At 41.9% G+C, this 23,391-nt stretch overlaps 1 protein-coding gene across 4 annotated transcripts in view; it reads left to right on the top strand.

Annotated features, from left to right (window-relative positions):
• The window catches only part of LOC135577386 (netrin receptor DCC-like), a 284,177-nt gene that overhangs the window by 175,772 nt on the left and 85,014 nt on the right, over nt 1–23,391 (top strand). For all 4 annotated transcript variants that reach the window (XM_065046801.1, XM_065046800.1, XM_065046799.1 and 1 more), the window contains exons 10-12: nt 8,573–8,721; nt 9,633–9,771; nt 15,237–15,286. In XM_065046801.1, coding sequence (XP_064902873.1) covers nt 8,573–8,721; nt 9,633–9,771; nt 15,237–15,286 — 338 coding nt within the window. The remainder of the gene's footprint in view (nt 1–8,572; nt 8,722–9,632; nt 9,772–15,236; nt 15,287–23,391) is intronic.

Here is a 23,391-nt window from a genome sequence, read left to right as displayed (position 1 = left end):
ATGTCCCTGCTCATTGCAGGGGGTTGGACTAGATGACAATTGAAGGTCCCTTCCAACCCAAATGATTCTGTGGTTCTATTTGCACATCTGGTCCCCAGAAAGAAGAGAAATGTCTTCTGTCAAAACACACTCATCCTCCGTAATAAGCTGGGAAATCCAACACTTAACACAAGCACAGAAGCAATTTTATGAGCCTCTTGAGCTGTTTTTGAGCTGTTCGGTTAATTTTAGAGCCCCAGGAAAGGTGCCACATCCCCTGCCCAGCCAAGGGGCGTTGTGAACAAGGCACAAAGGGACCTTTCAACTCACATTATACTCTGGGGTTTTTTTGTCTCTATATCTTTATTTATCCCAAAACATGAATTTTACTCCCTGGCATCACTTCCCAAAGCCTCAAGAGCAGTGACGTTGGTGAAATATCACCCGAGATGTGTCATTTCTTGCATGGTTTTGCAGTTTTGACGTGTCTGATTCTTGCTCTGAGACAACTCTGCTGCTCGTTGCACTTATTTGCAGTTATGCGGCTGCCACGTGAGGTTGTATCCCAGCTCTTTTTGGGGAAAAATGTCTTGAAAATGAGTTTATGAGTCTTTTGAAAGGAAAGAATTAAGCAACGAACCATCAGCATTGTTTCCCTATTAGTACTTTATCTTTGCTTAGACACACATGCACAAATCATTCTATGATTCTATGCCTAGCCAGGTGGTTTTTAAGACAAACATAATGGGGATTTAATCAACTATGACTCAAATTGAGTAGAATCTCACCCATTATATGTAGATATAAGTGAAGTCTGATGTTCGTTTGGTGTTCCTAGATTTAAAAGAAGTTCGTATGGATAGTATCTGCCTTCTAGTGGGATGGGCAATACACTTATTGGCAGTTTTGGAAATATATATTAAACCAGTACATATACTGAGGGGTATGAAAAATACGTCAGCAATTTCCTAGCAATGGTGTATTTTAATGTAAATGTGTAGGGCTTGATTTTGGTTTTGACCTCTTTGTAGGTTTGCTTTGAATTGCATATGTTTGGATTTTATCTGTGTGATTTTCTATCTATTTAGAGAGGGAAAATACCATTTCAATTGGGAAAACACTGCAGGGAAAAGCAGCCACTTGTGCTCTTACCATCTGAAGCCGCCGTGGCCGCATTAAATGCAACGTAGACATTTGGAATATCTTTCCTATTTAATAACTTGGAGATTCCTCTCAAGGATCAAGTTGAAGCATGGAGGAAATATTGCTTTCAATTTTTCTTTTCTTTCTTAATTTTTACTGTTGACCAAATTATCTGATGATTTGGAAACAAGTCTCAAGTCCTGGGGGGCAGTCGACCCCTTTTCAAACTATAACTATCGTACAATTAATTACACGGCTGCCCACAAATTGAATTTCCACATATTTGGGAATATCCAAAGTGTTACGCAATGGAGCATCGTTAAAGAAGAAAAAGCTGATGAAAAAGGACATCTGAAATTCATGTCTGTTTGCAAAACGCACCCATTTGCTCCCTAATCAGTTTAAAAGATCAACGGAACGACTTCCAGCTTTTTGAAATAATCATCCAGAATATATGGGCTGGATTTATATGAAGGTTTTTGTCCCCAGATTAATACCCCCCCCTTCTTTATTGTATTCTGTTTTTTTAGTAACCTACAACCCCTTTTTCTCTGCCTTTATGGTATATAATTTCACTCCAGTATTACCAGTCAGGATTTAAATCCCCGCCTGCTTAAGCCATGTCTAATCTTTTCATACCACATGTGGGGACTTTGCGAGTTATTATTTGGGCTCCTCAAGATGCTGTTAAAGCAGCTTGGGAGCAGAGAATAAAGAACTGCCTTGATGAGGATTGAAATTGTCCATCCCGGCTTTAAAAACACTTCCCTGCTGCGGGACCAGCTCCCATCTCCCATCTCTTCCCAGCCTTTGGGAATTAAAACTGGGTTTTAATAAGTCTCCATGGTTTGTGGAGGACAAAGATGAATAAGAGGGATGTTGTACCCCAAAAGAAACTTGTCGGCGTCATAAAGTTGCTTTTTCTCATCTCCTTTTAAGCGAAATTAATTGAGCGCACGCCAACATCTTGACTTCTCACCCAGGGTTTTATAAGGAATAATTAATTACTGGCTCTTTGGGAAGTATTATAACTACTTAAGAGGAGCCCAGCTGTGGCCCCAGATGTCTCCCCATCCCATGCTGGGCTGCAAGGGGCGAATCTCGGACCCCCCAATGGCCTGAAAATGGCAAATTTGACATAAAAATGGAGAGATTTGGGGTGAATTTGGGAGCCGCTTGGGTGGCTTTGGTCACCGCGATCCACACCTGCCCAGCTTATTCTGTAATTAACTTTAATTCTCATTAGAGACCAGTGCATCTACCCTTAGAAAGCGGTCCCCGTATCATTCCTTTTGGGATGGAGAAGCATGGAGATATATATATATATGTATTTAATCACTGGCCAGCTGCACATGAATTTGCTGAGCCAAATAGCAAAATGTTCCATCAATACTGCACTAAAACAATTGCGCTATTGAAATTTGGGGGTTTGATGGGTTTTGTTTGGTTTGTTGTGGTTTTTTAGCAGGTTTTCAGTGCAGACAATAAATATCCTTTGAAGTCACTGCACAGCAAACGTCAAAAAGACAGAGACAAAACTTGAGCTGCAGCCTCTTTTAACACACATTTCTTCTACAAACGTCGAACCCGCATAGAACATGAAAAGGCCATTAAAATTAATGCAATGAAATTTCACATTAAAAAAAGAAAAGGAGGGGAAGACTTGTCTTGAAAACACACATAGGTGGCAATTTTATCGAGCGCTAATCAGTTCTATATACGCTGATCTACACAAATTAAGTTTGCAGACCAAACGTGTGCTGGAGTAATTGAATATTTGCTCAAGGTTGGATCAGACACTTCTACGCAGGGGTATTTATATTTATAATTATCCCCAAAATAAGACAGGGTCTTATAGTAATTTTTGGACTTATTTTCAGAGGATGTCTTCTTTTTTGGTGAACAACCATCTACATTTATTCTTGAAGAAAAAAAATCAACATTTATACAAATATTCATCACATTCTGAACCATCATCATAACTCATAACCCTGTCTGTCCTGCTGCGTTCTATTGCTAATTAACTTTACTTTTATATATGTATAGCTATTTAAATGGCCTTTTTTAATGAAGTGGAACTAGGGCTTATTTATGGGGTAGGGCTTATATTTTGTGCATCCCCAAAACTCCTGAAAAGTCATAGTAGGGCTTATTTTGGGGGTAGATCTTGTTTTTGAGGAAGCACATATATTAAAAATACATATAAAATATATAAAAATATATTTATAATATATAACAAATATAATAGATTTAATATATTTATCAATATATGAAAGATGTACCTCTGATAGCTGCGTAGGTATCTCTGGTTTAGCGCCTCCGTAGTGGATTTTTCTTGTCATTTGATGCAAGGGGGAAGCGATATATTATGTAGTCGTTAATATCCTCCTCATTTGTGTGTACTCTTCTGTAATAGCTCAGCGAAATACACCCTGGGGTAACTTTATGCCGCTCTTACATGGCTCTTTAATTTTACGAGTCATTTCTGTGGAGCATTGGCAGGGGGTGGCGATGTTCTCAATGGCTTTAAATGGTAATGAATGCGTCTTTGGGCAGGAAAAGGTGGTGATGGCTGATTTTGTGTCTCTGATTCCTGCTTTTGGCTTCCTGTTTACCTAGCCTTTTAATTTTTGGGGGTGTCTTTGTCTTGAAATACAAGAGTTCCTTCAGTCTCGGTGCTTGGAAGACGCTTTGCTTTGCGTTAGGTGGCGGCCGGAGCTGGGTTAGGCCTCATTCTCTTGTGTGAGGGAAAATATAAATTCAGGACCAGGATTTGCTGTTTAAATACCTTTAAAGTCGAGTCAGGGCAGTTGTAGAGATGCTCTTAGCGCTGATCATTGAGATGAAACGTCACCTCATGCTGTTTGATCCTTCAGACTCTGGGAAGCTTTGGTGCCACGGCTGGTCTGCCTGCCTGCCCGCTCTTTCCCGCCCTCTGGCTCTTTCCCGCCTTTTGGCTCTTTCCCGCCTGCCCGCTCTTTCCTGCGCGCTCTCTCGTTCTCTCTCTCTCTTTCTCTCTTTGCTCCGGCAGGGGGATTGCACTGGATGATCTTTTGAGGTCCCTTCCAATCCCTAACATTCTGTGATTCTCTTTCTCTCTCTTTCTCTCTCTTTCTCTCTCTTTCTCTCTCTCTTTCTCTCTTTGTCTCTCTCTTTGTCTCTCTCTTTGTCTCTCTCTTTGTCTCTCTCTTTCTCTCTCTCTTTCTCTCTTTCTCTCTCTCTCTTTCTTTCTCTCTCTCTTCTTCTCTCCCTTTCTCTCTCTCTCTTTTTTTTCTTTCCCTTTCTCTTTCTCTCTCTTTCTCTCTCTTTCTCTCTCTTTCTCTCTCTTCCTCTCTCTCTTTCTCTCTCTCTCTTTTTCTCTCTCTCTCTCTTTTTCTCTCTCTCTCTTTTTCTCTCTCTCTCTTTTTCTCTCTCTCTTTTTCTCTCTCTCTCTTTCTCTTTCTCTCCCTTTCTCTCTCTCTCTTTCTCTTTCTCTCTCTCTTTCTCTCTCTCTTTCTCTCTTTCTCTCTTTCTCTCTCTTACTCTCTCTTTCTCTCACTCTTACTCTCTCCCTTCCTCTCTCCCTTCCTCTCTCCCTTTCTCTCCCTCTCCCTTTCTCTTCCTTTCCCTCTTGAATGTCTAACTTTTCATGGAACCAAATCCAGGACATTGAGGCAGATTCAGTGACTCCCTCTCCACGTTGCTGCTGAAGACGCAGTTCCCTGCACCTCACGAGAGGCCGAGGAAGAGTTTGCTCAAGGCCGTTTGCAATAAACAGCTAGAAGGAGGGCTCAAATAAAAGAAAAAATGAAAATGTATATTGTGCTGCATCTTAGAGACTTGGGAAAAAAAGCTGCAGAGAGAAGGAAAGGAAACTATTCTGCACATCTCTCTTGAATCGGAGATCAATTCTCACCTGCCATGTAAGCAACAAAACAAGCATCGAGCTGAGTCAGTGCAAATATTCCAAATGCTCTAAATGAGAGGAAGGATTTTCCGTTTCTTTCAGTGCTTTGTGGAGGTGGTTGGCATGAAGAATTCAGTGCTTCTCACCTCATCACTGCTTTTTAGAAATAATAAGCTTTGCTGGCGAGAAGTACCTTGTCATTTCTGCAAAAGCACCGTTATGCCAAGTGAAATACTTTGCTTTGACTGACTCGCCGAGAAGGAGCAGGAAATTAAATCCACTTTTATCTGGAGGCAAAACAAAAATGCAGAACAGGTGAGCGGGTCTTCATCAACGATGCAAATCAAGGCATCGCACCGTTTGCATGAAATCTCCATATTTTAGGTCCCCGATGCAAATGGAGATGCCGAGGCGCTGTGGTCCTGCCGGGATCCCCTCGGGTGGTGTAGGACAGATGGACAAGCTGTTTCCTTCTGTCCCTCAAGGTCGCATTTTGATGCCTTATCCGTCCTTTCCACCTACTGCTGGTGAGACTCAGGGAATTAGTTTTGGCACAGTCCTAGTTTTCTCTGAGATTCATCCCAAAATCTCAATGGAGCTGCAGACCGTGCCGATGTCTTTGTCTCCCTACCGCTTTCCTAAAACAACAACGGTTGGGGCGCTGGAAATGAAACCTTTTGACCAGAAACAGAATTATCTCTATGGAGAGACAGGTTTTATTTGTACAACAGCCAAGTCTAGAGACATAAATTATGGTCAAGGCCATTTGTGCTGTGATTTCCACTAATATAACAGTGGGACAAGACCCAAGGTGCAAGACAGACTCTTGAACCTCTAGTTGAGCAAGGGATGCATGAGGTAGATCCGTTGGCTCTTTCCATATCATGGAATCACAGGATCATTTTGGGTGGAAGAGATCCTCAAGATTTTGGTCCTACCTTAGAATCCTGAGTCATTTTGGTTGAAAAAGACCCTCAAGGTCATCGAGTCCAACTGTTAACCCAACACCGGCACTTCCTCATGTCCCTGAGAACCTCATCACCGCATCTGACAGTTCAGCAAACTGTGTGCTGCCGGTCGTAGGTTGGACTTGATGGACTGGTTGGACTTGATGATCATAAAGGTCTTTTCTAATCTAAACAATTTTAGAATTTCCTGATCATCTAGTCCAACTGCATGGCTACTTTGGGGCTGACCGAAGTTGGAGGATGTTATTAAAGGCATTTTTCAAATGCCTCTTAAACACCGACAGACTTGGAGTATTGACCATCTCTGTAGGAAGCCTGTTCCAGTGTTTGACCACCCTCTCGGTAGAGAAATCACAGAATGTCCTGAGTGGGAAGGGACCCATAAGGATCATCAAGTCCAACTCGTGTCCCTGCATTGGACAACCCCGAAATTCCCCCTGAAGCAGTGGGGTGGATGAGGACGTGTTTCCAAACCTCCTTTGGTCAAGGCAGCTCCAAGGAGGCACCTCCATCACATCCCTTGGTGGGACCATCGCTGGTCCTGTGTTCCTTCACAACTCAAAGAACATTAAATTCATGTATCACACATGTTAGTAATTTCCCTGCCCGCAATCTCTCTGAAGTTGCATCTTTCTGTGCAGCGTGGAGCCAGATTTTAATGAAATCTCGTTAAAGCTGTTAACTACAGAGAAAGAAGCAGCAGGGGAATCAAAGGCAGCATCAAAGCTTGCGCTCTATTATCAATAACTGCAAGTGGCTTCATAAATGGTTTGTGTTTGAACCGGTTTTGGTGCAGATCAGCAGAGAACCAGCTGTTTAAATGAAAAGGGAAATGTAATAACAAGACTTTAATCAGTGCATCTCGTGCTAGAGAAGAATGACTCATGCCTGACACAGACCAAAGATGCCTGACTCGGAATTAACAGGCGGATTCCTTTAACAAATTGAGTAGGGATAAGCAGTTTTGTTTCCTTTATAAAAGCTTTGAATTATCGAGAGGCGAAGTCAAGACCCTGGGGAGCAGAAGGAGAAAGAAAAGCAGTAGAACCTTGATCCTTTCCCTTCATATTTGGGTAATCAACTTCGTGGTGGTCTTCAGGATTTTGCCTTCATATCCAAATGTCCGTGCATAATTCGGCATCAATACACCTTGGAGCCCAAGGCTGGAGCCCATCGAGAGCTCCAAGAGAAGGTCAGTGACTCGTGGGAGAACTTAAGGCACCCCTTAAGTCTTGGGGTGACCGGACTCTTGATCTACCAATGGTGATGACCAGGGGCTCCTCAGCGTGCTCTCCGGTGTTTATTATGAGCCCAATTCCCATCGCCGCGGTTCAGAAACCTCTAAAACCGTCGGGTTTGAGGGAGATATTCAGCACGTTGAAGCAGTTGCCAAGCGATTTTGGACATCGTCGCAGACATTCCTATTTTTAGGCGCTTGGATCTTTCTTCTGTCTTATTAACTATGATTTTCAGACGTTGAACTGAGCAATAGCAAAGAGGAAATCTCATGAGCAACTCATGAGACCCGGAGTTGTGTTCCTGCAGCTTTTGAGGAGCAGGTACCTACAAAAACATGGGGTTTAATGCAACCAGAAACAAGCGGGGTCGTTAACAATAACAGAAATTAATGCATATTTCTAAATGGGAAAAAGAAATTGGGGATATATATTGAAGTGTTTTTTCTTCAAGAAAGGATGCTGTTAGTTGTAAAAGACCGACTTGAGGAGAAACATGATTTAATGTCGTGTTTTAATGGAATGTAAAGCAGTTCTAGGCTCTCGCTGCTATTTAGAAAAAGGAGAATTTTGGAGAAGATTTAAAACTTAATGCCAATTTGCACGAGATTATGATTTGACAGAAGGGATCAGGAGGGATTATTAAATGCTTTGTGTTGTGCTGAAAATACCAAGACCTTAAGCACATTAGGGTGCCCGTCAGAAATACTGGAAGAGAATGAAAAGCGAAGCTGGGCGGAGGAAAAAATTATCTTAAACGTGATCTAGTTGATGTGTGATAATTTGCATTCTGGGTGAAATCAGAGCATTTTAAGCTGGTCTGTATAACAAAAGGTGACGTAGTGCAGTTTTCTTATCAGTTATAAAGAAATTATTTATGTTGCGTTGTCATTTGACGCCGTTTTGTGTTTCTTCCCCCCGCCCCAGCACGATCTGCAATTCAAATGGTGCATTTGGAATCAGCTCTACTTAAAGCTAAACCTGTTGCCAACCTCTGCATTTCCAGAATTTCATCAACACAAGAGAATAGTTTAATCATCTAATGGTTTAATGAGACAATAGTTTCAAGAATGGGATATTTTTCCACTTTGTCATTATTTGGTTTATAAGATGCGCTTATGCAATAACTGTCAGTGCTGGGCACTGCGTATACACGAGTATATTATTTAAGAGCAAGAACTGGGGCTAAATATTAATATTGGAGCTTATACTAGTCCAGCTTAACTTTTTAAGGGGAAATTTGGGTTTGCAGATGATGAGAGGTCGATCAGATTGGCGTGACTTCCTACCGCCGCAAAGGTAACTACATCTATTGTGCGCATTGGATATTTGCGCAAATTATTCCCTTCTTCCCTCCGCAGTGCAAGTTCCCGGCCCAGTAGAAAACCTGCGAGTTGTGTCCACGTCACCCACGTCCATCCTCATCTCCTGGGATCCTCCCGCTTACGCCAACGGCCCCGTTCAAGGCTACAGGCTCTTCTGCACCGAGACGGCGACGGGGAGGGAGCAGGTGAGCAACGACAAGAGAGGTTTTTGCAGATGAATCCTCCAGGACCAGTGGTAATTGAGCAAAATAAGTTGCCACCAGTATAAAATGGTTACAGGAGGGAGAAGAGACAGCCTGAGATATATGGTAGGTAGGTAGGTAGGTACGTAGATAGGTTGATAGATAGATAGATAGATAGATAGATAGATAGATAGATAGATAGGTAGATAGATTTATTTATCAGCCAGTCCTCAGGTTTAGGCTGAAATAATAATCCAAACAGCATTTAAAAACCCCTTACATTTCCCTTTTATGTTGTGCAAAACCATCAACACATTAATGGCCGTTTGTCCAAGCGCTGTCAAGTCCATCCCTAAACCATAAGCCCATCCCTAAACCATAAACTTAAGTGTTAAGTTAATGGTGCAACTCAATGATCTTAAAGGTCTTTTCCAACCAGAATGATTCTGTGATGATTCCATGTGGTCTTTGTACATTGTATATTTTTAGTTGCGTCTTGAATGTTCAAGTAGGAGGGTAAAATAATAGGAATTGAGGCTAGAAATGGTGCGTTTTCTCTCCAGCCTGATAGATGCTCATAGTAAAACTCAGCGTTGATGCTCTTGCACTTAATTGTGCTCCTAATTCCGCCATGAGCACATACCGTCCAGTGGCGAAAAAGCAACTTTGCCCTCTGCAAACTGCTCAGACACTTCCCACTGACCATTTAATGACCAATATTTGATAGGAGATGAGCTCTGTGGGTACAACATGGCCTTGAATAGGTTTTTTAGCGCAGAATAGGGCAGGAATGAAAGCGGAAAAGTCTTTTTTGTGGCCTAATAGCGTGTGATAATCACAAATATCAGGAGTCAGGTGCTTCGTTCACCCTACCTGACGCTTTTCCTTTGACTTTATGGTATTTTCCATGCCAGACGGTGGAGGTGGACGGACTTTCCTACCGCCTGGAGGGGCTGAAGAAGTTCACCGAGTACACCCTGCGCTTCCTCGCCTACAACCGCTACGGCCCCGGCGTCTCCAGCGGGGAGGTGACCGTCACCACGCTGTCAGATGGTGAGTGCAGACCCCGAACTATTGTCTCTATCACAAGATTTTATTCATTGTTTTCTTCTATCACTGGATATTGGAAGAGGCAGCGAGGAAACTGAGTCAGCAATTGGCTGGTTCCAACGGGATGAAGTTCAACAAGGCCAAGTGGCGGGTGCTGCCCTTTGGCCACAACAACCCCTGCAGCGCTCCAGGCTGGGCACAGAGTGGCTGGAGAGCAGTCAGGCAGAAAGGGACCTGGGGGGACTCATGGACAGGAAGCTCAACAGGAGCCACCAGTGCGCCCAGGTGGCCAAGAAGGCCAATGGGATCCTGTCCTGGATCCAAACCAGCGTGGTCAGCAGGACAAGGGCAGTGATCCTTCCCCTGTGCTCTGCATTGGGGAGGCCACACCTGGAGTGTTGTGTTCAGTTCTGGGCCCCTCAGCTCAGGAAAGAGATTGAAGTGCTGGAGCGGGTGCAGAGAAGAGCAACAAGACTGGGGAAGGGACTGGAACACAAGCCCTGTGGGGAGAGGCTGAGGGAGCTGGGCTTGTTTAGTCTGGAGAAGAGGAGGCTTAGAGCTGAGCTCAGCACTCTCTAGAACTACCTGAAGGGCAGTTCTAGCCAGGTGGGGCTTGGTCTCTTCTCCCAGGCAGTCAGCAATAGGACAAGGGGGCATGGGCTTAAATTCAGGCTGGAGATTAGAAAGCAATTCTCTGCAGAGAGAGTGGTCAGGCATTGGAATGGCTGCCCAGGGAGGTGCTGGACTCACCGGCCCTGGAGGTTTATAGACTGAGATTGGACAGGGCCCTTAGTGCCATGATCTAGTCAATGGACTGGAGTTGGACCAAGGCTTGGACTGGATGAGCTCTGAGGTCTTTTCCAACCCAGTCCATTCTGTGATTCTGTGAAACAAGGAGGTTATTGAATGCGCAGGGCAGAAATCAGAGCTTCAATACCCACCCACAGCTGATGTTCTCCGGGGATAATTTTATTCATTATTCCTACCTCTAATGACAAGAGTAATGTGCTTTTCCCCTATTTTCTTTTTAAGTTATAGTTGTGTAGCCTTTCAGCTTTTCAGCAGAACGTACAGCATGTTTCAAAAAGATGGACCCACTTTCAAAGCAGCAGATTTCACAACTTCAACATATTATAATTACACAAAGATTTGCAAACAGACTTAGCAACTTGCAGTAACTTTGCAGCCCATCCTTTCAAGCGATTCGAGTTTCATTCATGCGCCGTTCGTGTTTGCAGAGATACAGTGATTTCAAATTATGTCCCTCTTTTTGAAACACCCTGTATTTTACTACGCCTGCGTTTGAAGACCCAACCGCTTGGGTTTGCTTTGTGATTTAAAGACGGGGCAGCAAATAGGCTCAAAAAGCTGCTGGTCACAGTGGCTGCTCCATCATCCTTCCCCGAGCTCCAGGCGATAAATTGAACTTTCCGTGGCGTTCGGAAGCGCTTGGTTGTGTCCGATCTCACAAAACGTTACCGCGCTCCCAACTCTTGTTGAAGTCGCTGAGCCTGATCCCCACTCCTGCTTAAAATAACTTTGTCGGAGCTATTTGGGCTCGAAAAGCGTAAAAATGAAGGAAAAATGATTTCAATGGGAGTTTGTAAAGCAGAAAGCAGAGCAGACAGGGATGTGCCAGCTCCTGATTGAACCCCAAGGCAGTGAGTTGTTTTCTTTTTCCTTACCAACATTTTATTAAAAATAAGAGGTTTCAACTAAGCTTTTAAAGCAAGATTTAACAACAGTTCATTTTCCATCTGATAAAACTTCAGCCAGCTTTTCCATCCATGCTTATAAAGCAACGTGTAGGAGTTCAGGTGGCGCTGGCCTGGGTTGGAATCATTAATTTCATGTCATTTTCATGTTTAATCTTATGTGAGAGTAGAAAATTAAGAGTAAGCAAGAAATATGTTGCCGTGGGCTTCGATTTGCTGGGTTTTTCTCCCCAGACAACCTATGCTAACAAACCTATATACAGAAATGATGCCCAACACATCGGTAACCACCTCAAGCCGCATAAAAACTTGAGCGTTTTCCCTTTCCATGGCGTCGATAGAGCGAAAGAACAGAACGGAGAACTCAGTGTCTGAGATTGATCCCTTTATATTTACAAATATTGCCCTAATTATCTTACAGAGTTGATAACTCTCCCAGAACAGCTTGCGTGAGGTTGAAAGAAGATATTGAGACCTTCTCGCTCTCTCCAGCTACCTGGCAGGAGGTTGGAGCGATGGGGATTCGGGCTCTTTGTGCTCCTTACGCTCCCCAGCAAATTCAGTTTTCCCTTGTAATACAGGCTGGAGCTCGGCGGAATAAATTACTTCACACTTATAATTATAAAAACAAAAGGAAAACAAGCGCAAATGAATATTTTGCATAATGTATGTAGATGTAATTCACAGCGTGAAGCGCCCAGCCGCGGCCCTCGGCTCCGCTTTGCTTTTAAATGTCAGCCTACGTGAGGAAGGGAAAGATTGTTATTCATGAGGCGGAAAATTATCCCCTGCAAGGGTTTGAAACGCTTCACCTGTCTGCAAAGAAAAAGCGGCGCTAACGAGGTTTGTTGGGGAGCGTTCCTGAAATGCGGAGCGTGCGGAGGTGCCTTTGTTTGGGGAATCTGCAAAAAGGTGATGTTTGGTTTTCTCCTATTGAAGCCCCTTTTCATCATTTCTGCGTCTGCTTGCAACCACTTTGGTCTCTTGCATAAAGAAGAGCAGCAGCAAAAGCCTGGCTTTAGCTAAGCCTGGCTTTGGCTAAGCCTGGGCTAACGTGATAGCAAATCCTAAGGAGAGAATGACAAGAGCAAATCTACAGCACCAAAACTCTCCGCAATTCCGTCTTTCCCAGGGTTAAGGTCCCTTCTGCTGGAAGGATGCGCAATAAAAGACATTTAACCCGCCCCGTTTTAGAGCTGAGAAGTTAAGGGAGGAGAAATCATGTCGTTTCTTGTCTTGACATGCGGTTTTTGGGCCGGTTTTGTCCCTCCATCCCCTGCCACCATCAGAGGGATTTAGTGCGGCTGCAGGAGCTCCAGGCACCATTCAATGGACATCCTGGATCCTTAAGGCTTAATTTTGGGTTTAAAATACAGCTCAGATACTGTTTGGTCATTTCAGCGACGCTGCGAGCTATCACGCTCATGAATTTATCAAAATGCCTTTAATCCCAGCGATTGGCAGCCTTATTTCATGCTCCCTGAATACTTGATTTAAATATCATTTCTAGCCATAATTAGAAGTTAGATCTTTTTCAGCAGCTGCTTCGGTGTTTGCGCAATGGTCCGATGAGGGTTTTCCTGTCACTCGGAGCCACCGACGCGGTGACCAGCATCACCCTATTGGAGACCGAACCTCTCGGTATCATGAATTCCCCCAAATTATCCAATCCATCCATTTGGAAGAATTACTGGACCATTTCCTCCCTCCTCCTCTTCATCTGGGGCTTCATCCACTGGTGCCGAGACAAAGGGACCAAGTTGCCCCTAAATGCATCCACCTCTTAATTGCTTATTGGAATCACTGGGTAAAGTAAATTCTGCTCTAATTTCTAATGGTGTAATTAAGCCACCAATACTAAACAAATCCCAATTTTTACCAGGTGCATCCCATTTATTGATTTGATCAAGACATCAAACCAAAGGATGCAACTGGAATCTGTGTTTGCCAGGGGAGCTCCCTGAGTTTCATATTATACAACCCGCGATATTAAATCAGGGTCTGATTTGATAACGCAAAAAGTCTTGTTGACTGAGCAAGGAGTAAAGACACCCAGTGATTGAGCTGGATGCTGGCTCAGGTCTGGGTTTATTTCTCGTTCCGATCGAGGAACTGGATAAAATGATACGGGATGGATCAGTTATGACCACGTACACAATAACATTGGGAAACGTGACAAGCGGTGACCAAAGAGAAATAATTGAAATAATAGGAAGACAAGCAAATAGTATTTAAAAGTAAGAGAATAGGGTAGGGAAATAAAATGTAGTTGTACTAAAACTCTGAGCAAATATTCTTCATCAAGAAGAGGTTTTATATTTGTCAAAACAAAGGGAGCATGAGCACCGATGTCCCCTCTGTATTAAGGCAGATAAAATATCTCCAGCCAATGGGACCCTCCTGTTAAACTGTTGTTACTTTTCCTCTTTTGCGGCCTCTATTTACAATCTTATTTTCTTATTAGGCCCGACAAATGACTTTGGTCTGGCTTAAATCCTTAAATCGCAGCTTGCGCTGAGGATGCTCCAAAGTGCTGCGGATTTGCTTGTTGAACGTAGACATGACCAGACCAACGCTGCTTAAAATAACCGGGGAAACGTATATTTTATAAAGCTTGCTGTCATCTTTTCATGTTTCTTATCGTATTAGTGCCTATTAAATTATGTAGAGATTCATAGCTGTTAAAGTCGGGGATTATTTCCTGCTCTAGATGAAAATTGGCTCTTCCAGAGTGTTGATCTCAGGTTGTGCTGATTGTCTCCATCTTATATGGACAATATAGCCTAAATATGGACAATATAGACTAAATACGGACAATATAGACTAAGTATGGATAATATAGACTAAGTATGGATAATATAGACTAAATGTGGACAGTATAGGAACAACACATAGAGACAATACATAGGAACGTGTTCCATCTCATACGCTCTTTGCCGATTAAATTATCCTCTATAACCAGAGTCTTTTCCCCATTCAGATAACAAGAGATAATAATCCGAGCGCTTCTTACCACTTATTTCAATAAAAGGAACTCATTTCATCTCCAAGATGCTTCGGGTCTCCAATCATCCCCGTAGATCTTTGCTGAATCAATCGGAACGTGCGGAAAACGGCAACGAGAACGATGTTGCCCTTGCGTTCCTGTTAATATCATAGAAAAATGGTTTGAAGAACTTGGCTTTGACTTCATGTACACTGAAAAATCAGTTTCTCTGATGTATCGCGCTGCAAACTATTCTTAAATTGGGTATTCACCATGATTCTTTTTCAGCTCTTAAAATCAGCTAGATAAATGACATCTAAAGTTTGTTTTAAGCAGCCATGTACGTCCACTAATGCAACTGAGAGAGGAAGACCCTGCTCTGTATGTTAAAATATGCTCTGAAATGCACTTTATGAAACAAAAGCCGGAGGAATTGTGGCATATTCTTGTTTATTTGTGACCGAGTTGACAACAAATAAGTGAATTCGAGTAGCCGGTGTCACCGCAGGGAGCCTGTCGAGTGGCTCTTTAAAGGGCTCCAAACAGGGTTATCAAAAATGGGAATAAATGAGCAGATGCATTTGGTTTCTCGTCTCTCTGGGGGACCTCTGAAGTGCCACCTGCATTATTCGCAAGGTTGCCATCAGGTTCTAAATGAGATGTCAAAGCCACGCTCTTCTTTCCAAAGAGAATAACGTTGGATGGAACCAATTCTTCGACATTAACGGCCGTATTTCCTGTTTCTTTTTGCTTCTCTTGGCTCACAGTGCCCAGCGCGACGCCGCAGAACGTCTCCTTGGAAGTGGTCAACTCCAGGGTAAGTGGCTGATGACCGCAAATATTTCTATAGATAACCCTATTTTCGGTCACTTTTTCACCTACAAATAGATAGTTCCCTTCCTTTGCCCAGCGAATAACGTTAAAATAACCGAAAAACCCCAAAAAATGTTTTAGAGGGAAGCAGTGATTTATTGTTTTAATTTCCCAAGAGGCTTCAGCACCACTCGCGTCACTTAAACTCAGCCGAACGAGCAGAAACTGGTCCCCGATTGCACATTAACATCTGTAATAAATGTAACTACGCTATGATTAAATGGAATAACGAGCAGCAGAGCTGGTCCGGGGGGAAAAGGGCCGGGAAGTCAATATTGTATTGGTAGGTTATAGGCGCCGTGTGCAGGTAGGTCTGTTGGCATCGCGCTCATTGGCTTTCCCCAAGGTGCGTTTCGTTCTCTTCAACGCTTTGCTCCATAAAAATGTCGAATATTTCGGTGTCTTTCTCTTCTTCCGCTCATTTTCATGCTCTCAAATATTAGATTCTGATTTATTTATCATTTTTCCATGCACCCAGCTCCAGTCACTTAAATTCCTCTTCCACGTCACGCCCAAAGGGCATCGATGTCTCGGCACATCTCGTTCCGAACCTTTTGTGTTTACTTGTTCGTGCTTATTCTCCAGGTAAAATGTCACGGAGCAATTGATCACGTTTGGTGACCTTTTGTGCCCATCATTTACATTTAAAGTACTTAGAACAAGGAGCCAGAAAACAAGCTGTAGGGTCCAGTGCTGCGTGGGGTGATGTGCGGATGCTCTACCCTAAAATATCCTGTTTGTTGGTATTTATTGATGGAGGGAGTTTGGATAGCTGGGGAAGAGGTGAATGATCTCGCCCCATCCTCAGAAATTCCACATCAGAGCAATAAATGGTGGAAATCTTGACGAGAAATTGATTTGCAGATGGATCTTGGGAGATCTGAGACCTTCCAGAGCATCCATCACGATACGGGGTGTCAGTTCTGTGGACCTTTACACAATAATTGTGTAAAAAATATGGACCATCATCAATGAGAAAAAGAGATATGGAAGAGCCTGGACTCTTTTGGGCTTGGATAGAGTGTAAGTATTTAAATATTTGGAGCATGTTCTTGCTTTTCTTGTTGGCAGCGGTCAGAATTAATTTGATTAATCACTCATCTGATTAAAGCAAACCAAGTAACTAGGTAACCCTCCTATTTTGCTCTGAGCGGTGCCCAAAGTCCGGCCTTAGCAATTCCTACCGTTGTTTAAAATTTTATCTCCAGTTTAATAAGATTTCTCCCTTTCTGCTATTTTTCTTGGGCGGTGGCAGCTCTATTAATTTAATAACATAGCGGGAGACGGGCAAGCAAATGGAAAAAGCTTGGTATGAATGACTATTATCATGATTATTGCTTAATATTGATGGCGTTCGGTGACTGGAGACCTGGGTCAGATCAGAATTGATAACGGTGAGGAATGGGAGAGAAATACGAGTTCCCTGCCAAAATATAAAGGGATTTCACTATAAAAGTGGCTGAGACAAGTAAATGGGAAATATCACAAGCTGGAAAAGTTCATAGGGTGCTTGCATGGACTTTTAATTAGAGATCAATGATCTAAGAGATTGATTTCTAACTCCTTTCGTTTAAAATTATGCTGCTTTGCTTAAGGAAAGATAACCATACGATGCTAAAGAGGGGAATAGACTTGTTTTCCAAGGAATATCTCTATTTATCACGTTAAAGCCGTACGCAACTTTATTTCTCTCCCCATTTTAAAACACCGAGAAAACTGAAGAAATAATTGGAATTAAATGTAGAAGCTGAATTCCTTTGGTCTTACTTAATAGTGGGCGAATTTAATGAGTTAAACACGAGGCTGTGACTTTTCAGGGGGGAGAGCAGGGAGAATTGCTTTGCTTTAGGCCAGGGTTTAATCGTGGCTGGTTTGCTTAAGGCTGAGCTTGACTTTAGGATCAACTCAGATAAGGGCAGGTTGTGGTTGCCCAATTCCATTTTTAATTATGTTCAAATATCATCTACGCTCACCTGGCAAACAATTGGCCATCTGCAAATCAAACCCATCGCCAAACTCTGAACAAAGCCTTACGATTTATAGGCTGCCAAAGCTAAACTTATTAAATTTCAAGAGCAAATGTTTCCTTTCAGCTCATCAGGCGGCCGGAAGGACCCGCAATATTGTGATGTGATATTAGGAAGCATTTATTTAGCATGAGGCTTCCTGGAGAGGCCTTGATGCCCCAAGTCTGTTGGTCTTGAAGAGGCATTTGGGACATGTCTTTAATAATATGATTTAACTTTGGGTCAGGCAGTTGGACTAGGTGGTTGTTGTAGGTCCTTTCCAACTGGAAATGTTCTCTTTCCATTCAAATTCTGTTTCTATTCGAATTTTATTCTATTTCTATAACAGAATTAGAATATTCTCTTCTAATTCTGTTTCGGTTCTGATTCTGTTTCAGTTCTAATTCTGTTTTGGTTCTAATTCTGTTTCAGTTCTAATTCTGTTTTGGTTCTGTTTCTGTTCTTATTCTTCTATTCTATTCTATTCTATTCTATTCTATTCTATTCTATTCTATTCTATTCTATTCTATTCTATTCTATTCTATTCTATTCTATTCTTCTGTTCCGTTCTAGTTCTAGTTCTATTCCTGTTCTGATTCTATATTAATTCTATTCTATTCTATTCTATTCTATTCTATTCTATTCTATTCTATTCTATTCTATTCTATTCTATTCTATTCTATTCTATTCTATTCTATTCTATTCTATTCTATTCTATGCTATGCTATGCTATGCTATGCTATGCTATTCTATTTCCATTCTATTCTAATTCCATTCTATTCTAATTCCATTCTATTCTAATTCCATTCTATTCTAATTCCATTCTATTCTGGTTTTCCCTTTCCCTTCCCTTCCCTTCCCTTCCCTTCCCTTCCCTTCCCTTCCCTTCCCTTCCCTTCCCTTCCCTTCCCTTCCCTTCCCTTCCCTTCCCTTCCCTTCCCTTCCCTTCCCTTCCCTTCCCTTCCCTTCCCTTCCCTTCCCTTCCCTTCCCTTCCCTTCCCTTCCCTTCCCTTCCCTTCCCTTCCCTTCCCTTCCCTTCCCTTTTTCTTTTCCTGTTCTGATTCTGTTCTATTCTATTTGAGTTCTATTCTATTTTGTTCTATTTGAATTCTATTCTGTTCTGTTCTATTTGAATTCTGTTTTGTTCTATTTGAATTCTATTTTCTTCTATTTGAATTCTATTCTAATTCTGTTTGAATTCTGATTCTATTCTAATTCTATTCTGATTCTAGTCTAATTCTAGTCTATCCTAATCCAGTTCTAATTTTAGTTCTAGTCTATTCTGATTCTCTGGTTTAATTATCCCTTATCTTGCCATCCAAGTTGAAAACTGCCCAGGAAAAGCCGTAGGCCGTGCAATGACGAGTAGAAGGGTAGAGGAGCCACCTCCATCCTGCTGACGGGGAAAACTGAGCTTATACTGTCAAACAAACTGCGTCTTCAGGACCGTTCACAAAAAAACCCAATTTCAGTGAGTCGATAGGTATGAAAAAGCCAAGAGAGCTCTCAGATAGATATTGGTGTCGTGACTGTAGGAAGAGATGAGCTGGGAGCTGGAAATTGTGACTGGATTCCTCCTCAAGGAGTTGGTAGCAAAGAAGTAGTTGAAAAGAACCAAAAAGTCACATCAAAACGACTGTCACCACTATTTAGAGCCATGTCCTCTAGAAACAATGTATGCAACCTTTAAATCGCTTACTTATGGAGAAGACCACAGAGAAAGAGCTCTTTAACCTTTAAATCTGTTACTTATAGGAAAGGACAGTAACAAGCACAGAGCTTAACCTTTCAAAAGAGAAAATTTGCTGAAAGCTCGTAGATCGATACCTTCGGATCCTCACTTTTAATTATACACATTTCCGAGACCAAAAAGGGTTTGTGGGTCATTCTCTTAGAAAATATCCCTTGGCCTAGTCCGACGTATAATTGCGCACTTCAAATGGCGTCACACTAGTACAAAGTTCATCTTTAATTGTCCGAGAGGATTTTGTTGTATTTAAATATCGTCCGCCTCCGACCCCTCGCTGCTGAGCACGTAGAAATTCTCAAAGGTTACGGTGTCAAAACTGGCCAGATAATTCATGATGTTATGGGATTTGATTAAACCTCCTTCAAGGTGATAAATGTTCCGGCCACCTTTCCATTTAAGAGAAATTTAGAGATACTATTAAGCCACTTAATGCACCCCGGGCAACACATGGAGTCGGAGCTCTGGGCAGTTATTTCTTAATGATAACGACTCGGCAGCTCCTGGTTTACCCAGAGACCAATAAAGCAAATTAATGAGCTATGACACTGATTAGTAGAGCTCTGTGTTCCTGGGTATCGCGGAGAGAAACGATAAAAAGACCAAGGAAGGAGAAAGAGAAGGTCAGGAGGAACAGGAGCAGATAATGTAGAACATTCTGCCCTGCCCGTCACCCAAAGACGAGAGGAAGGTGCTTCTGGGCTTTTATTTTCCATGGTCAGTTCAGCGTATTTTTTCCATGTCTTTAGAAGGGATAGAAATTATAAAGTAGGAAAAATATTCACCCTGCGGACCCTGGAAATTATTGTGGCTGCTCTACTGAGAAGCTCGATATAAGGAAAAAATAAAATATAATTAAATACAATGAAATACAATACAATACAATACAATAAAATAAAAATAATAAAGTAAAAATCATCTAGAATGATGATTTTCTTCTATATTTCTTCTATTCCCTGGTCATAGGGATGGGTTGTACGAGAGGGACCCAGGTGATGCTGAACCAGCATCTTCTGACGTTTCCCTCTGGGCTCCCATCCATTTGCAGTATTATTAATTAATATAATTAAGATAATTATTATTTTAGTAATTCTTTACACTCCGTCCTCTGCATCTTCGGAGTCTCTTCTTGTGGTTTGGGAGGAGGCTCTTGTGATACAGTCCATAGATACTAAAAGCGCATGGTATCTTCACATTGTATTGTATGGTTTTATGTTTGAATTTTACATGTGTAGATGAGATGTAGCTAAGAGTCGTGGCATCGAGAAGGCACTAAATATTAGGAAATAATGATATTCTCTTTTATTATGAGACTTCTAATAATGAGAGGTTCAAAGTTTATCGTTGGTTTGGTATGACGCCAAAAATCATCTTTGCCCATGGGCCATGACCGTGTCGTTGGCCATCGCAACCAACGTCTGAAGTGGAAACAGAGGCTGTTTAATGCCCATTTAACTGGGAAAACTGTGTTTTTATTGGGAAAACACCCTATTTTTGACCGCAATATTTCCTTTGAGCAACTTGAATGATGGTTTTCTTGAAAATCTCGTATTTCCCCGGTCGGTAAAGCTCCAGCCTTGAGGCAGGTTCTTCCATTTCTTGTCGTACAAACCTCCAAGTTGACTCAACCGGTTCCTACTCGGGCTGGAAAAAGGAGCAGGAAATACAATACCTGAGGGAATAAAGAGGATTTAGATCCTCCTCAACACAACCGTGACTTCCGGAGGGTCTTGGTGTCATCAGAAGTCTCCCAAAAATCACAAAACAAAGCCCAGAAATGCCGAGAGACGCGTTTGGATGCTACACGGCGTTCACTTGTTCCAATATTTACTTTTATTCCCTTAAGAGATCCTTCTCCTTTCGCAATTAGGCAGTTAGAGTGACAAAATAATTTATAATCACGGCAAGCAAAGCAGCGCAAATCTGTTCCTAAATATATTTCTCCTTAATTTGATGTGTTGCGGTAAACAGTTTATTCATTTATAAAGATGTGCCTCGGAAATTACCGCATCGCGTTAGCCCCGATAAGCACAACTTTGTTTTCACTATCAGACAAAGCGACTGAGCTTTAGAGGGAAAAAATTCAATGTAATAGAAAGAAGTGATGGTTTGAGTTGAAAACTGGGACCTGTTAGGTCTGGGTTTTAATCCCAACTGGTTTAGGAGGAGAAGTTTAATTCTATGGGTTGGTTCCATCTGTCTATGGCAGTTTCTCTTTCCAAAATGTGGAGCTTGATGGAGTCGTCTTGTATTTAGAAGTCACATAAGCATCTTTGAATATATTTTGATTTGGCCTTGAATTAAGGATTGAATATTTTGATTTGGCCTTGAATTAGGGATGGAAGCGCGTTCCGGAATTGCGGTGATCTTTCCAAGTGCTCGTTCTCTCTCAGGGCAAAATGTTATTTATATTATTATTATATTTATATTATTAATAATATATTTATATTATTATTATTACATTTATATTATTACATTATTGGGTCTAGCTTGCTCTTCCCATGGTGCGAACTGTAATTTTGTGCCTTTTCAGTCATTGAAAAGCTTTATCAGATAGAAACCAGATTCTAAATGTAACCACTAAGTTTTCACCATCCAAATTCTTCCGTAGTGACCTATGGAGAGAATTTGAGCCTACATATTGCATTTATCATCAGGAAACATCCCATTTCTCGAGTGATTCGGAGCAAACAACAAACTTTGTGGGCAGCCAGGAAGACAAATGACTCACTGCAGATAATTCACTCATCGCTAATTCTGGTTCGCTCCATTTTAATTTTGCAGCGCTGCCAGATTTTATTCCACGTTGGGTGTTGTGTTTCAGGGTTGGTTTTTCTTTTGCTATTTTGCCCTTTAATGCCTTTTCTGTCATTGTTTTGACTGGGGAACATCTTGCAATTAAGAAACCAAAAGAAGAGCAGGTTGTAAAAGAGCATAACGCTCCTATTACAACCGAAGAGGCAAATACAACCGAGCATCCGAACACGGGCTAAAACCAGAATAAATCACAGCAGGTTTGCTATTGACAACCAGAGCTTTTTGTGGCTTTTGAGCTCTGCTGGGCCGCGCTGGACAATTTGAGCTACGACGTCAGGGACGAGTCAGATTTGCTCCTTTTGGCAATGACTGGAGGGCGTCACCCGCTATGGGGAAATTATTGACAGCTGGAAGGTTAATGGACATGAACTAAAGGGCATTAAACCCCCATATGGATGCTCTTGGTTGGGTGTAAAGTCTTCACTTCAGAGGAGCATGAGCCACCTTGAAACACTAACTAATAAAGGCCAATTTATTTCTGAAGGAGCCCAACCGCCCTAGAGTTTGATGGTCTTTAATTCATAGATGGAAATAACAATAATAATAATTCACTCTTGGAAATAATTCATTTACTTTCCTCTCTCACCAAAGCATCCTATGGTTGCTAGAGTGGTCTCCCCTTTTATAAATTGCTTTTCACCTTCCAGACCCTATTATTATTATTATTATTATTATTATTATTATTATTATTATTATTATTATTATTATTATTATTATTATTATTATTTCAATTTTAGGGGGTCTTGTCTTCAACATCTCCTCCTGCAGCTCTTTACTATTAAACATCCGCAGAGTTTGAGATCCCGAGGCTTTCCCAGTATCACCGATATTATTCTCTGCTCGGTCACACACCCGTTCAATCAATTGCTGTGAACAAACCAAGACAGCAAGAAATTATTGACAATATTTCCAAGGTGATATAGAAACTCCTTAGTTTAGGCTTCCCTTTCATCCCCATGTCCCTAAACACCTTTTAAAGGGTTTTTTTTAAAACACATAACATGCAAATTAACGTAATTTTTTCTAATCACATCTATTTATGTAGATTTCTTTGGCTGGAGTCCAGTGAGTAAAATCAGTGGCCTTGAACGCCCTTATTTCACAAAAAAAATTGCAAGATCTTATTCAATCCCCCTGGTTCGGGGGAGAAATGACTATAATCTTCTAAAATTGGTATTCATAGGAATGACTGAAATGATTTCAATTCGATGATGGGATCTGGCAGCCGACCTTTGATGAGCTCCTACAAAAGGGCCGAATTTCCCATTCTGGGGCTTTTTTGAGAGCGGGGGTCACGTTTGACTTTGATGATGCAACAACTTGGGGACCAGATTGGAGCGAATCGGTGCGATGGGCGAGAAATGCGGTAAAGCTGGAACTAAAGCATTTTGGAGCTAAAACTAAACGGTTGCCTTAGGCAGATAACGCGGCGAAACAAATCAGCACAATTCACCGCTTTATTTCCAAAGGGTTGAGTGG

The sequence above is a fragment of the Columba livia genome, chromosome Z (genome assembly GCF_036013475.1).
Source record: "Columba livia isolate bColLiv1 breed racing homer chromosome Z, bColLiv1.pat.W.v2, whole genome shotgun sequence".
NCBI classification, from domain to species: domain Eukaryota; kingdom Metazoa; phylum Chordata; class Aves; order Columbiformes; family Columbidae; genus Columba; species Columba livia.
The sequence above is the reverse complement of the archived record's forward strand: the minus strand, read 5'-3'. Positions and strand labels throughout refer to the sequence as shown.